The 12,100-nt window shown below is 39.8% G+C and overlaps 1 protein-coding gene across 13 annotated transcripts in view; it reads right to left on the minus strand.

The window, feature by feature from the left end:
* The window catches only part of KAT6B (lysine acetyltransferase 6B), a 208,060-nt gene that overhangs the window by 31,849 nt on the left and 164,111 nt on the right, over positions 1-12,100 (minus strand). For all 13 annotated transcript variants that reach the window (XM_054522425.2, XM_063727605.1, XM_054522431.2 and 10 more), the window contains one exon: positions 11,530-11,623. In XM_054522425.2, the coding sequence (XP_054378400.2) occupies positions 11,530-11,623 (94 nt within the window). The remainder of the gene's footprint in view (positions 1-11,529; positions 11,624-12,100) is intronic.

Below are 12,100 nucleotides of genomic sequence, written 5' to 3' on the forward strand. Positions count from 1 at the left end.
ACACATTTTTATGATTATTCCACAAACATACTAATTTTAGAAATGCCTGAATGTACAGTTAATTGATATTTAACTTAACTGATGAACTTGCCATTAATTAATATTAATGGCAAGTTTATCTGGTCTCAAAAAACTATAGACGTAAGTCTGTAGACTTGGATCCAGCTGTCCTTTACCCTTTATATAGCATTAGTTACACGTCCCTCCGCCCCCAATAAAAAAGAAAAAGTTAATCTGAGATTTATAATCCTTACAGTTCTAGTTAGTAGGTTTAAGTATTTTAGTTAGGAGAGAATGTTGAATTTCATCAAATGCCAGATCAGACTTTGTAATAAACCACCCGCCTGGATGTTGCTTTTTGTTTTCCCCTTGATTTTTTCCATCAGCGCTGCTCTTTCTTCTTCCTACTGATGTACATACACATGCTCCAGGCTCTCCAGATTAAAAATAAAGACAACTAGGTTCCTGTGTCCCCAGCCCTTGATGGTCAAGCTTTTGTTTTGTTTTGTTTTAAAAAAAGAAAAAAAAAAAAAAAGACAGAGTCTTGCTCTGTCACCCAGGCTGGAGTGCAGTGGTGCGATCTCAGCTCACTGCAACCTCTGCCTCCCAGGTTCAAGTGATTCTCCTACCTCAGCCTCTTAAGTAGCTGGGACTACAGGCACGTGCCACCACATCCATATTTTTGTATTTTTAGTAGAAATGGGGTTTCACCATGTTGGCCAGGCTGGTCTTGAACTCCTGACCTCAAGTGATCCACCTGCCTCAGACTCCCAAAGTGCTGGGATTACAGGCGTGAGACCCTATGCCCAACCAAACAGAATAAAACAGTCAAGCTTTTTGAATCTACTTTTTTTTAATCGCACTTAATATACAGTTGCCCAAAGAATACTTCTTACGACTTTCTCTCTGGGGCACTGAATCTCTGGGGGATGATCTCAGACAAGTCTCTTAGTGTCTTGTCCCAGAAGAGAGATGGTCACGGTAATCTACCCCACAGGGTCTCTGTGAGGACCAAGTGAGTAGATGTGTGTAATTCCGGTAACAGTGCTTGACACATAGCAAGGGCTCTAGAAGTGGCAGCTATGATGATTATTGTGACTGTTACTGTTGAAATACTGACCTCTTCTGGTTTTCCTAACACCATTATCTCCCAATTTTCTTCTGACTTCTGGGCCCTTTGCAATTTCCTTGGCGAGCTCCTCATTCTTTATTAGTCCCTTAGATGTTAGACTCCAAGCACTCTACCCTCAGCCCTGTTTCCCTACACACTTCCCCCTGGTTGTCCTCACCCATATCCATGGTTTCAGCTACCACCGCATGTCCACGACTCCCAGCTGTTCCCTCTAATGCAGACCCCCTGCTGAGCTCTGGAGTCTGTGCAAAGTGCATGTAGACATCCAAACGCACAGTGAAGGCTACATAAACAAAGCTGCGTTCACTATCTCTCCAAGCTCAGTTATACATTCAATAAATACCAGTATTTTCTGAGCACCACTCTGCACCAGGCATGCTCCTGCTACGGAACTAACAGGACCTGCCTCTTTTCCATGCATCCTCACCGTCAGGCCTCCATTGACTCTGGCCTCTTTTCTTTTTAGTTACAGCAAAAAGTATAAATAAGAAAATAAAATGTATCTGTAATTCTAATTCCAGAGGTCATCTAGAAATGTATTTGCTTTGCTTTGCATATTTTTTACATAATTGAGAACATATTACATATATAATTTTGAAAGCCACTTGTTTATCATAAGCATTACAAATTCCCAGATAATTTTTTTTAAGAAACAGGGTCTGGTTCTATTGCCCAGGTTGGAGTGCAGTGGTACAATCATAGTTCACTGAAGCCTTGACCTCCTGGGATCAAGCCATCCTTGATGGAGGACTCAGCCTCCTGAGTAACTGGAATTATAGGCACAAGCTACCAGGCCCAGCTAATTGTATTTATTTATTTTTGTAGAGATGGGGTCTTACTATGTTGCCCAGGCTGGCCTCGAACTCCTGGGCTCATGTGATCCTCCTGCTTCAGTCTCCCAAGGATTACAGGCATGAGCCACTGCACCTGGTCAGAACATAATTCTCAGCAGCTAATAATATTCCATTATATGGATGTGCCATAACTTTCTCATGGGAATGGTTCTCTCTTGCCTTTGAAATATCAAGTCTGTTTTAGTTTTTTTCCTGTTGTAAATAATGAGTGTGAAGGACAAATATACCAAAACATTAACTCTTTGGGTGACAGGACTGTGAGGAATTTCATTTTCTTCTATTAATTACACCTATATTTTTTAACTTTCTACTATGAGTCCATATTGCTATAATCAGGGGCTGGGGGAGGGAGGCAAAAAGAGAAGTCCACTATTTAAAACATAATAATATGAAACAAAACAATGTTGCTATATTAACTATGAAAATAATGTTTGTTGATTAAAATGTGCTGATTTCCTAGAATGAATTCCTTTAGAAAATAGCCATTGGAGGCTGGGCACGGTGGCTCACACCTGTAATCCCAGCACTTTGGGAGGCCGAGGCAGGAGAAATGCTTGAGCTCCGGAATTTGAGACCAGCCTGGGCAACATAGCAAGACTCTGTCTCTATTTTTTATTTTATTTTACTTTTGGAGATAGAGTCTCACTCTGTCGCCTGGTTGGAGTGGAATGGCACAATCTCAGCTCACTGTAACCTCCGCCGCCCAGGTTCAAGTGATTCTCCTGCCTCAGCCTCCCGAGTAGCTAGGATTACAGGCACCCATCACCACGCCCGGCTATTTTTTGTATTTTTAGTAGAGACAGGGTTTCGTCATGTTGGCCAGGCTGGTCTCGAACTCCTGACCTCAGGTGATCTGCTTGCCTTGGCTTCCCAAAGTGCTGGGATTACAGGTGTGAGCCACTGTCCCCAGCCTATTTTTTAAATACATAAAATTTTATTTAAAAAAATAACCATTAGATGTTTTTGATACACACTGTCAAAGTTCCAGAAAATGCCTACCAGTATACACTTTCTTCAGTGTAAATAAGGTGTCCATTTTCCACCAGCTTAGTTAGATTTGGGTAAGTTGTAAACTCTTTGTTAGTGTGGTAGGCAAAAAATTGCAATCTTGAAGTTACTAAATTTGCATTTTTAAACCACCAACAATTTTTTTTCATATTTGAATTAGCCATTATACCTGAAAGACTTCGGAGTGGAGTGGCTAACAGTTAAAGTGCTTGGGTTCAATTTGCAGCTGTGCAACTTATTTGTGTAACTGTGCCTCAATTTCAACACCCATAGAATGGGGCTAAAAGCACATATCTCAACTGTTGCCGTGAGGACTGAATGAATCAATCAATAAATGCAGGACTCTTAGGAAAGGGGTTGGCACATGTTACTCACTCAGTAAACGTCAGCAATGTCGTGGCCACCAGTGATTTTCCTTTTCTGTACATTCTGTGTTCCTGTCCTCTGCCTATTTGTTTATGTATTTATTGAGAGACAGAGAGAGGAGGAGGGAAATGGGGGGGCGGGGAGAACGGAGAGAGAGAGAGAGAGAGATGGTCTCCTTGTGCTGCCCAGGCTGGTGTTGAACTCCTGGGCTCAAGTGAGTCTCCTGTCTTGGCCTGCCAGAGTGCTGGGATTACAGGTATGAGCCACCATAGCTGATCCTCTGCCCATTTCTCTATTAGGGTTTTTGTTTTAATGCTACCAAACTTAAAAGTATATATATATTTATTTAAACACTACAGATATTAAACTTTGCCTGGCACGTATGTTGTAAACATCAAACATCTTTCTCATTATGTTTGCTTTAAATATTAATACATTTTACTAGATAGAAGTTTTATATTTTTATATAGTCAAGTCCATTTGCATATTCTTTCACTGCTTTGATGGTTATGATGTCCTTGACCATCCAAAGATCAGATAAATAATTATACATAATCTCTCCTCTAGCTTTTTTTTTTTTTTGAGACCGAGTCTCGCTCTGTCACCCAGGCTGGAGTGCAGTGGTGCGATCTCAGCTCACTGCAAGCTCCGCCTCCCAGGTTCAAGTGATTCTCCTGCCTCAGCCTCCAGAGTAGCTGGGACTACAGGTGTGTGCCACCACGCCCAGCTAATTTTTGTATTTTTAGTAGAGACGGGGTTTCACCATGTTAGCCAGGATGGTCTTGATCTCCTGACCTCATGATCTGCCCGCCTCGGCCTCCCAAACTGCTGGGATTACAGGCGTGAGCCACCGCACCCCACCTCTCCTCTAGCTTTTTAAGTGTTTTTGTGTGTCTGTTTTTTGGTAATCAAGTCTTTAATCTACCTGGAGTTTCTGCTGTAGTTACCCAGGTATGTAACATGCTTCCTCATGCAGTCGTGCTTGTGAATATGCTGCTGCTCCCCTCTGCCTAGAATGTTTTCACTTCAACTTCTTATGAGCTCTCAAAGCATACTGTCCAAAACACTATGCAACATTTGTTGATTTGTCAGTGAACTTGACAGCCCAGCAAGAGCTATGTCTTCTTCCCTTTTGGTTGCTGATGTTTAGCAGAATGTAGAGTGTGGTATCCCAATCAATAAGGTTAAAGTAAAGAGGTAAAAAATGAAGGACGTGACTCTTCGCATCTTCCTTTATCCTCCAGTTTGGCATCAGATAAATGCATATACACAAACACGCATGTGAGTGATGGTGCCACCTCCCTCACCAACATCTGGCACTTGGTTCTCTCACCTACTGCTGAATCAGTTGGTGTTCCCTGGGTCTCTCCTGGGTCAGAGCCCAGGAGAACGGGTTTTGTATCCTGCTCATCAGCCAGGGTTCTGGCTCTGCAGGCCCAAGTAAAAGACAATCCATTATCTGCTCACTTATTACCTAGCCAAACAGAGTCCTAACAACTGAAAGGATATCTAATATACAATAACTGCTACCTAAGTATCTATCAGTCAAAATATGCCCAAGATTACTCATGACACTACTTTTTAAATTGCAAAATATTGGAAACAACCCATACACCCATACATAGGAAAGCAGGTAAGCAAACTATATACATGCATGCAATGGAGTAGAGTGCAGCTGTCAAAGAAAAGAAATCTCTATGAAGTCATTTCCAGGATATACTGGAAAAATCAAAATGCAAAAGACTACCTATAGTATGCTACCTTTTGTGTTAGAAAGGAGGAGAAATTAGAAAAAATGCACATCTATCTGCTCATCTGTACACACAGGAAGGATAAACTACAAGCTAATGAGATTGGAGACCTGCAGGAAAGGATGAGGGAACGGGAATGGGTGGAGAGGGCACATTCACTGAGAATACCCTTTAATACAGTTTCCACTTTTAAGATCATGTTAATGTTTTACATTCTAATTTAAAAAGGTAACAAGTATAAAATAAAAAACAAACAGAAACAAATAAGCCTAATTGTATTCCAATGAATACTACAGTAACACTGAAGGGGGAGAAAAACTAACTCAAGTAACATTTAAACACAGTGTTTTGACTAAATACACTTGGGGTAAAGCCAAAAGGAACCATATATAAATACTGACCTCTACTTAAGAGGTTTGTTTTTCACAATGGCATGAGTTAGCAATTCTGAAACTACTTACTGTGTATTCTAGGATGTAGCACATAAGTATATTGTGGGTAATGGAAGTCAGGGTTCTCACTGTCAGAGAAAGGAATTACATGGGAAGAGGGAAGGACAGAATACAACCGTATGACGGCGCGGATCTGGAATGGTCTGAACTCATGAAGGGAGTGTGTGTGTACACGCATATGTGTTTATAACATCCATATGTATATGTGCACATACATGGATATAAATATACATGCTATCCTAGCTCTGTCCTCTCCGAGGGCTAGAAGCGTGACACCCAAGTAGCAATGGGCACATTTAAGTGATCAGAACTTGGTTTCCTCTTTTTTTTAAAAGACGAAGTCTTGCTTTTTCACCCAGACTGGAGTGCAGTGGTGCAATCTCAGCTCGGTGCAATCTCAGCTCACTGCAACCTCCACCTCCCGGGTTCAAGCAATTCTCTGCCTCAGCCTCCCAAGTAGCTAGGACTACAGGCGCCCGCCACAACGCCCGGCTCATTTTTGTGTTTTTTTGTAGAGACAGGGTTTCACCATGTTGGCCAGGCTGGTCTTGAACTCCTGGCCTCAAGAGATCCGCCTGTCTTGGCCTCCCAAAGTGCTGGGATTACAGGCATGAGCCACTGCACCCGGCCCAGATCCTGGTTCCTAAATACTGTTCTCCACCATAAGGAACCAAGGCTTGGGAGAAATGGATGATTCCAGCGCCGGCTTAAGAAAAGGATAAGCTAAATCTGGAACATCATGCTGTGGCAGAAAGGAAGGAAGAATCCACAGGATGGAAAAGCATGTGGAAAAGGCACAAGAACCCACTTGAAACATTTGCTGCTAAATAAATCCGGGACAATTTGATGTTTGGGGAACATCAAAATCAATCATGGTAATGACAAGTTATAACCTACAAAATAAAATTAAACCCCACAATTATACAAAAAAATTAAATAAATGGGGAAGAAGAAACAATTCTTCCTTATAGAATGCCAATTAGTAAGTTGTAGAAATGGAATTAGAAAATTACCATCTGGTAATTATCACAGTAATAATTATTTTAGATAAGAGCCATAAGTGAATGGTAAAACTAGGAGGTGAAAATTGGATGAGAATTGATATTTATATAATCCCAAAGTATCTTCTCACCAGATGCTTACTGATTACAAAGCAAAAAATGGTAATTTCACAGTGAAGAAGCCTGGCAGTTACCACCTTAACCCAGTGATGAGACAAATGTATTATCATATGATCCTGATGAAATGCACTGGGAAGGACATACAGTCACTTCTATGGTATTCCTGCCAAAAAATGTACAGCCTAAATCTAATCGTGAGGAAACATCAGATAAGCCCAAATTGAGGCAAACCGTACAACATAAATGGCCTGTATGCTTCAAAAATGTCAAAATCATGGAAAACACGAAGCAAAGCAAAACAAAACAAAAAAGCAGGTATTATTCCAGATTAAAGGAGGCCCCAGGGACATAACTACATACTCCATGTGATCCTGGAGTAGGAGATTTTTCTTTTCCTCTAGACAGAATATCAGTATAATCTGGCAAAATTTAAAATTTGAACAATGTGCATAGATTAATATCTTGATTTTAATAATTTGTATTGTGGCTATATATGAGAGCATCTTTGTAGAAAAACTACAATATTTAGGGGTAAAGGTACAACACGTCTTCAACTTACTCTCAAATGATTCTGAAAAGAAAATATGAGAGAGAAGAGAAACAAAGGGAGAGATTGAGAATAACAGAGCAGAAAACAGATGTGATAAAATGTGAACATGTGCAACAATGTACGGGAAATTTTGGCATTATTCTTAGAGCTTTTCTCTAAGTCTGAAATTATTTCAAAATTAAAGAAAAAAATAGTGAGATGGATAAGGCATTGCTGGGCAGCCCCAGCAGCAGAAGCAGTCCAGGGCTTGGGAGGGAGCACTCTGGGCCCCCAGTGCTCAGCAGTGGCTGGGAGAAGAAGAGCTCCTTGCCTTGATGGTGTGAGGCTCTGAAGTAGGAACTGCAAATGTTTTGTGGGCAAGGGAGTTCTCTGAAGTTCTGAGATGTCTGGTGGGGATGGAGGGAGAGAGAGACAGAAAGACTTTATAGACAGAGATGGGGAAGACTTTCAAATTTTCTGATTGAGAAAGAGAGGGAATCCTAGAATCCAAGAGGAAGGAATGTGTTCTCAACCAATCCATGATAGTCACTCTCTCCTCCACCCATTCCAATTGTGGGCAAAGAGTCATAAAACCCACTAGGGAGTTTATGAACAAATTGGGAGTTGGTGCCCTTTAGTCACTCTGGCCAAACTCTGCAAATGGCCTCCTGGGGAGCCTTGCTCTGACAAATCCCAGAGAAGCTGGTCTAGGAAGTGACACACAAATGACTTATTCTGCAAGCAGCACATGGTCCCATGGATGACCATTCCACCTCACTCTGCTGCCCTGAAGAACAGTGTTCAAAGCCCTGCATTTGCAGTTCTTTATACAGACAGTCCCTGGCTTACAATGGTTCAACTTTACTATGGTATGATCAGTAAAAACCATACTTGATCATTTCCTGGGCTAGCGATATGTGGTACAACACTCTTACATGAGATATTCAACACTTTATTACAAAATTGGCTTTGTGTTGGATGATTCTGCCCAACTGTAGGGTAATGTAAGTGTTCTGAGCACATTTAAAGTCCAGGCTAAGCTATGATGGTTGGTAGATTAGGTGCATTATATGTATCTTTAATTTATGATATTTTCACTTTATGATGAGTTTATCAGCCCATAGCCCCATTGTAAGTCTAGGAGCGTGTATATACACACAGTGCATTACATTCCACCCATGTCTGTGATCAAGTGTGCAAGTGGGCAGCTATATCTTTCTGCCCGCTCATATTGTGTTTCAGCTTACTAAACTGGCAATTATAAAGATCTACCTGATTTACAACCTCATTTGACTTACTGAAAATACATCCCTGACCAAAAGACCCCAGGCTCATGTACAAAATAGAAATAAAATAAATTTAACCATTAAAAAGTCCTTTAAAAAACCAGAGCAGATTTTAGAAAACCTGTAACCCTAGTTAGCTTTCTATCCTGGGCTCCAAATTATGAGATCAAAAATGATCATGAGAGGTCATGTGACTCATCCCTACCTTCAAAGGCTGGATTTCAATCATTCTGGAAAGATATTTATCTACTATTACTTTAAGTAACTTCCAAGAGAAGGTGCTATTAATTTCTTCAGCAGCCTACTCTATCTTCCTTAAAACTTTTATAGCCAAGAAATTCTTTGGTTTTAAATTGAATTTCTATTGGGTTTATACCAGTTCCCATTTTCTTTGAGCGCTATAAAATTCTTCCCCTAGTTTCCCCTTCTCTGAGGGAATAACACCAATCTCTTTTCAACTTTATTCAAATCTTTCACTGCACTTCTTAACCCACTCCAGTGGGGGCAATGCTAGGTGTACAGGAAAGAGAAAACAAAAAACCACACCCTCAGCACTGCTTTGCCTGGTCACATTTTGGTGGACAGCATTCATCATGGTGGCCCTGAGCCACTGAGAAAAGGTTTCAATGTGTTCTGTAGTTTAAAAATACAAGGTAGATTCTAGTAACAGTTTTCACTAAAATGGTTAAAAAAAAGACATAGCATTTGAAGATAATGTATTTGCTACCCAGATTGTTCTCTTATGTAGAAGGCCTTAGTGCCAGATCATGCTGTACAAATAAGATGCTACTGAATTTAGAGCTTGAACTTTTACCTAGTAAGTACCAGTTCCTTTTTAATTTTAGGTAGACAATGATTGTGGACAGCAACCATATCAATTTGGAAATTTAGTTTATATCATCTAATACATATTATTATAAAGGAAACTGTCCTACTGGATACAGAGAAGTTGGAAGTATGACACCTCCATCAATAATTATCACAGAAGGGTGAACAGAGTGTCAGTGTGATACCATATAGAATATGGTATAAGATAAAATAAAGGTATGAGATAAAATTCCAGGAGGTGGGATCAAAAAGCAGAGATTCTTGAGCTGGCTCTTAACAATGGGCAGGATTTTGAACAGACAGAGTCTAGGAAAGGACGAGGTGATCATTTCAAGGAAGGGACTGAATAGACAAAAAATAGAGGTATAGGACCATGCTCAGACTATTTGAGAAAAAGGAGATTAGTAGATGAAAAAGCCTAAAGGACAGGCTGAACTAGATGTTGGAAGACGTTAAATATTGAGCTAAGGAGTTTGCCTTATTCTGTGGGCATATAGATATGACCAAAAATTTAAGGCTTGAATGGCTGCTATGCATACCAGAAACTGTATTTATGAACTACTTATGAATGGTAGCCACACAAAACTAGAGAACAAGATAAATGGTTTTGCCCTCAGAAATGATTACAGCTAGGACTCTGTAAAAATAAAAATGGTACACTGCATTTGGTAAGATGGCCCTCCTTGGGATTACTGGTTTCATGGATAACTAGGTCAGGAAAGTATAGATAAGACTAGGGTAATTAATTAATAACTAAAAATATTATCTAAAAAGAGAAAAATAATCAAAATTCTTCTTTTAAAAGAATCACATTCTTCAATGTCAATAAATCATATAAATCAGTCCAAAACTGCTATTCAGTTATTTTACACTTTAATCAGACCTTAATCTTTTAATACCTAACAATATAGATTTAGATTCACTATATTTCTTCATGGTTTTCTGTGAGCACATTTACATTGTAGTTTTTGCATCTGATGTAGCTGATGAAGATTGTGCAAAGTCCTAAATTTTCCTCCTTTCAGTTAATAATCAGACAAACGGCAATCTGGTAATCAAGAAGCACCTGGTTTCTAGCGACAGTTTTTTTTTTTTTTTTTTTTTTTTTTTTTTTTTTTGAGACAGAGTCTTTCACTCTGTCGCCCAGGCTGGAGTGCAGTGGCACCATCTTGGCTCACTGCAACCTCCACCTCCCGGGTTCAAGTGATTCTCCTGCCTCAGCCTCCCTAGTAGCTGGGAGTACAGGCGTGTGCCACCATATCCAGTTAATTTTTGTATTTTTTAGTAGAGATGGGGTTCACCATGTTGGCCAGGATGGTCTCAATCTCTTGATCTTGTGATCCACCTGCCTCGGCCTCCCAAAGTGCTGGGATTACAGGCATAAGTCACCACACCCGACCAGTGACAGATTTTTACATGACCAGAAATGACTGTTATCATGGGATATCTAGTCATCATGTTATCTAGATATTTTGAATCAATTCTCCAAATATACCCCTAACACAACATTTACACATCCAGTATAATATAAACAAGGAGAAAAAAAAAAAACTACCATTTTTAAAAACATTATCCATGTGCATACTTTTATATATTATGCCGGTTTTAACTGAGAAGGCTCAGAAGATATGAGTGCATATAAGATAAATACTTCTTGCAAAACCTCTAGATACAAACACTGTATTAATTTCCATAATAGAAAGGGAAATTAACAAAATAAGGTAAGAGTTACTTCTACTAGCAAGGCCCAGGACAAGCTGCCTAGAAAATTATTTTTCTAAATGGAAATATACCTTTTCTGCTTTGTACTGTACAAGATTATAGGCACAATTTTAGAGAGCTAAAAATCCTTTCAAATAATACTTCCTTTAGCTCTAATCACGAATAATTGCCTCTTTTGGTGCTAATGAGCATGAGCATCACAAAATGGAATGTAATTCTGTCGGTTCATTCAGGGTAATGGCTTTGTGCATGAGGCCTGCTGCCGAGAGATCTAGTCTCAATTTCCTAGAGTACAATCACTGAGCAACAGTACATTTTTCACTTGAGGAAGATGTTCTAACCTATGTAAATATAAATAGAAAACCCATTATCTATTGATAAAAACAACAATGCAGGTTAAATAAAGTTTTATATGTTACTGTTTCCTGTAACAGCCATCAGCTTCCTGGATCATGAAAGTAAATAAAGTACTTCACTTACTGAAATCAATGAGAAACCGTCCAAATCCTTGCCTTTGGTGCTGGGGCATGATCATTATGCAGGAGACATTATACTTCTGCTGGCAAAGCTTTTCCTGAGGGAAGGAGAAACAGATCAAGTATGTCAGAGCCCTGCTGAAGTGGGCAATTCCCTGCACCTGCCACTGTCCCTGTAAAACTGTCCACTAAAGAAAGCCAATGGGTTAGGTCAGGATCAAGCAGAAAAATCCTACTATATTAATCAATCAAACTATCAACTAACAACAAACCATCGACTCTGGCATGCCTCTCAACTACATCTTTATTCTTGAAAGTCAGTGCCATAAAATATGCATAAAGAATCCAAGGAAATATATGAACCAAATAAAACAGAATACAGACAGTATAAAAGAAATGCTTTCCTTGCTCAAACAACTTCAGAGATAGAGAAAATAACATCCCAGGGAGTCACCCAGCGGAGTAAGTTAGGATTTAGCTGGCTATCTTGCTAAATATAATAATAATCTACAACTCTGCAACAGCAATCTGTCTTCTGCCTTTGGGCAAATGCCCCAGTGAAACTAAAACAGTAT

The sequence above is a fragment of the Pongo abelii genome, chromosome 8 (assembly GCF_028885655.2).
Source record: "Pongo abelii isolate AG06213 chromosome 8, NHGRI_mPonAbe1-v2.0_pri, whole genome shotgun sequence".
NCBI classification, from domain to species: domain Eukaryota; kingdom Metazoa; phylum Chordata; class Mammalia; order Primates; family Hominidae; genus Pongo; species Pongo abelii.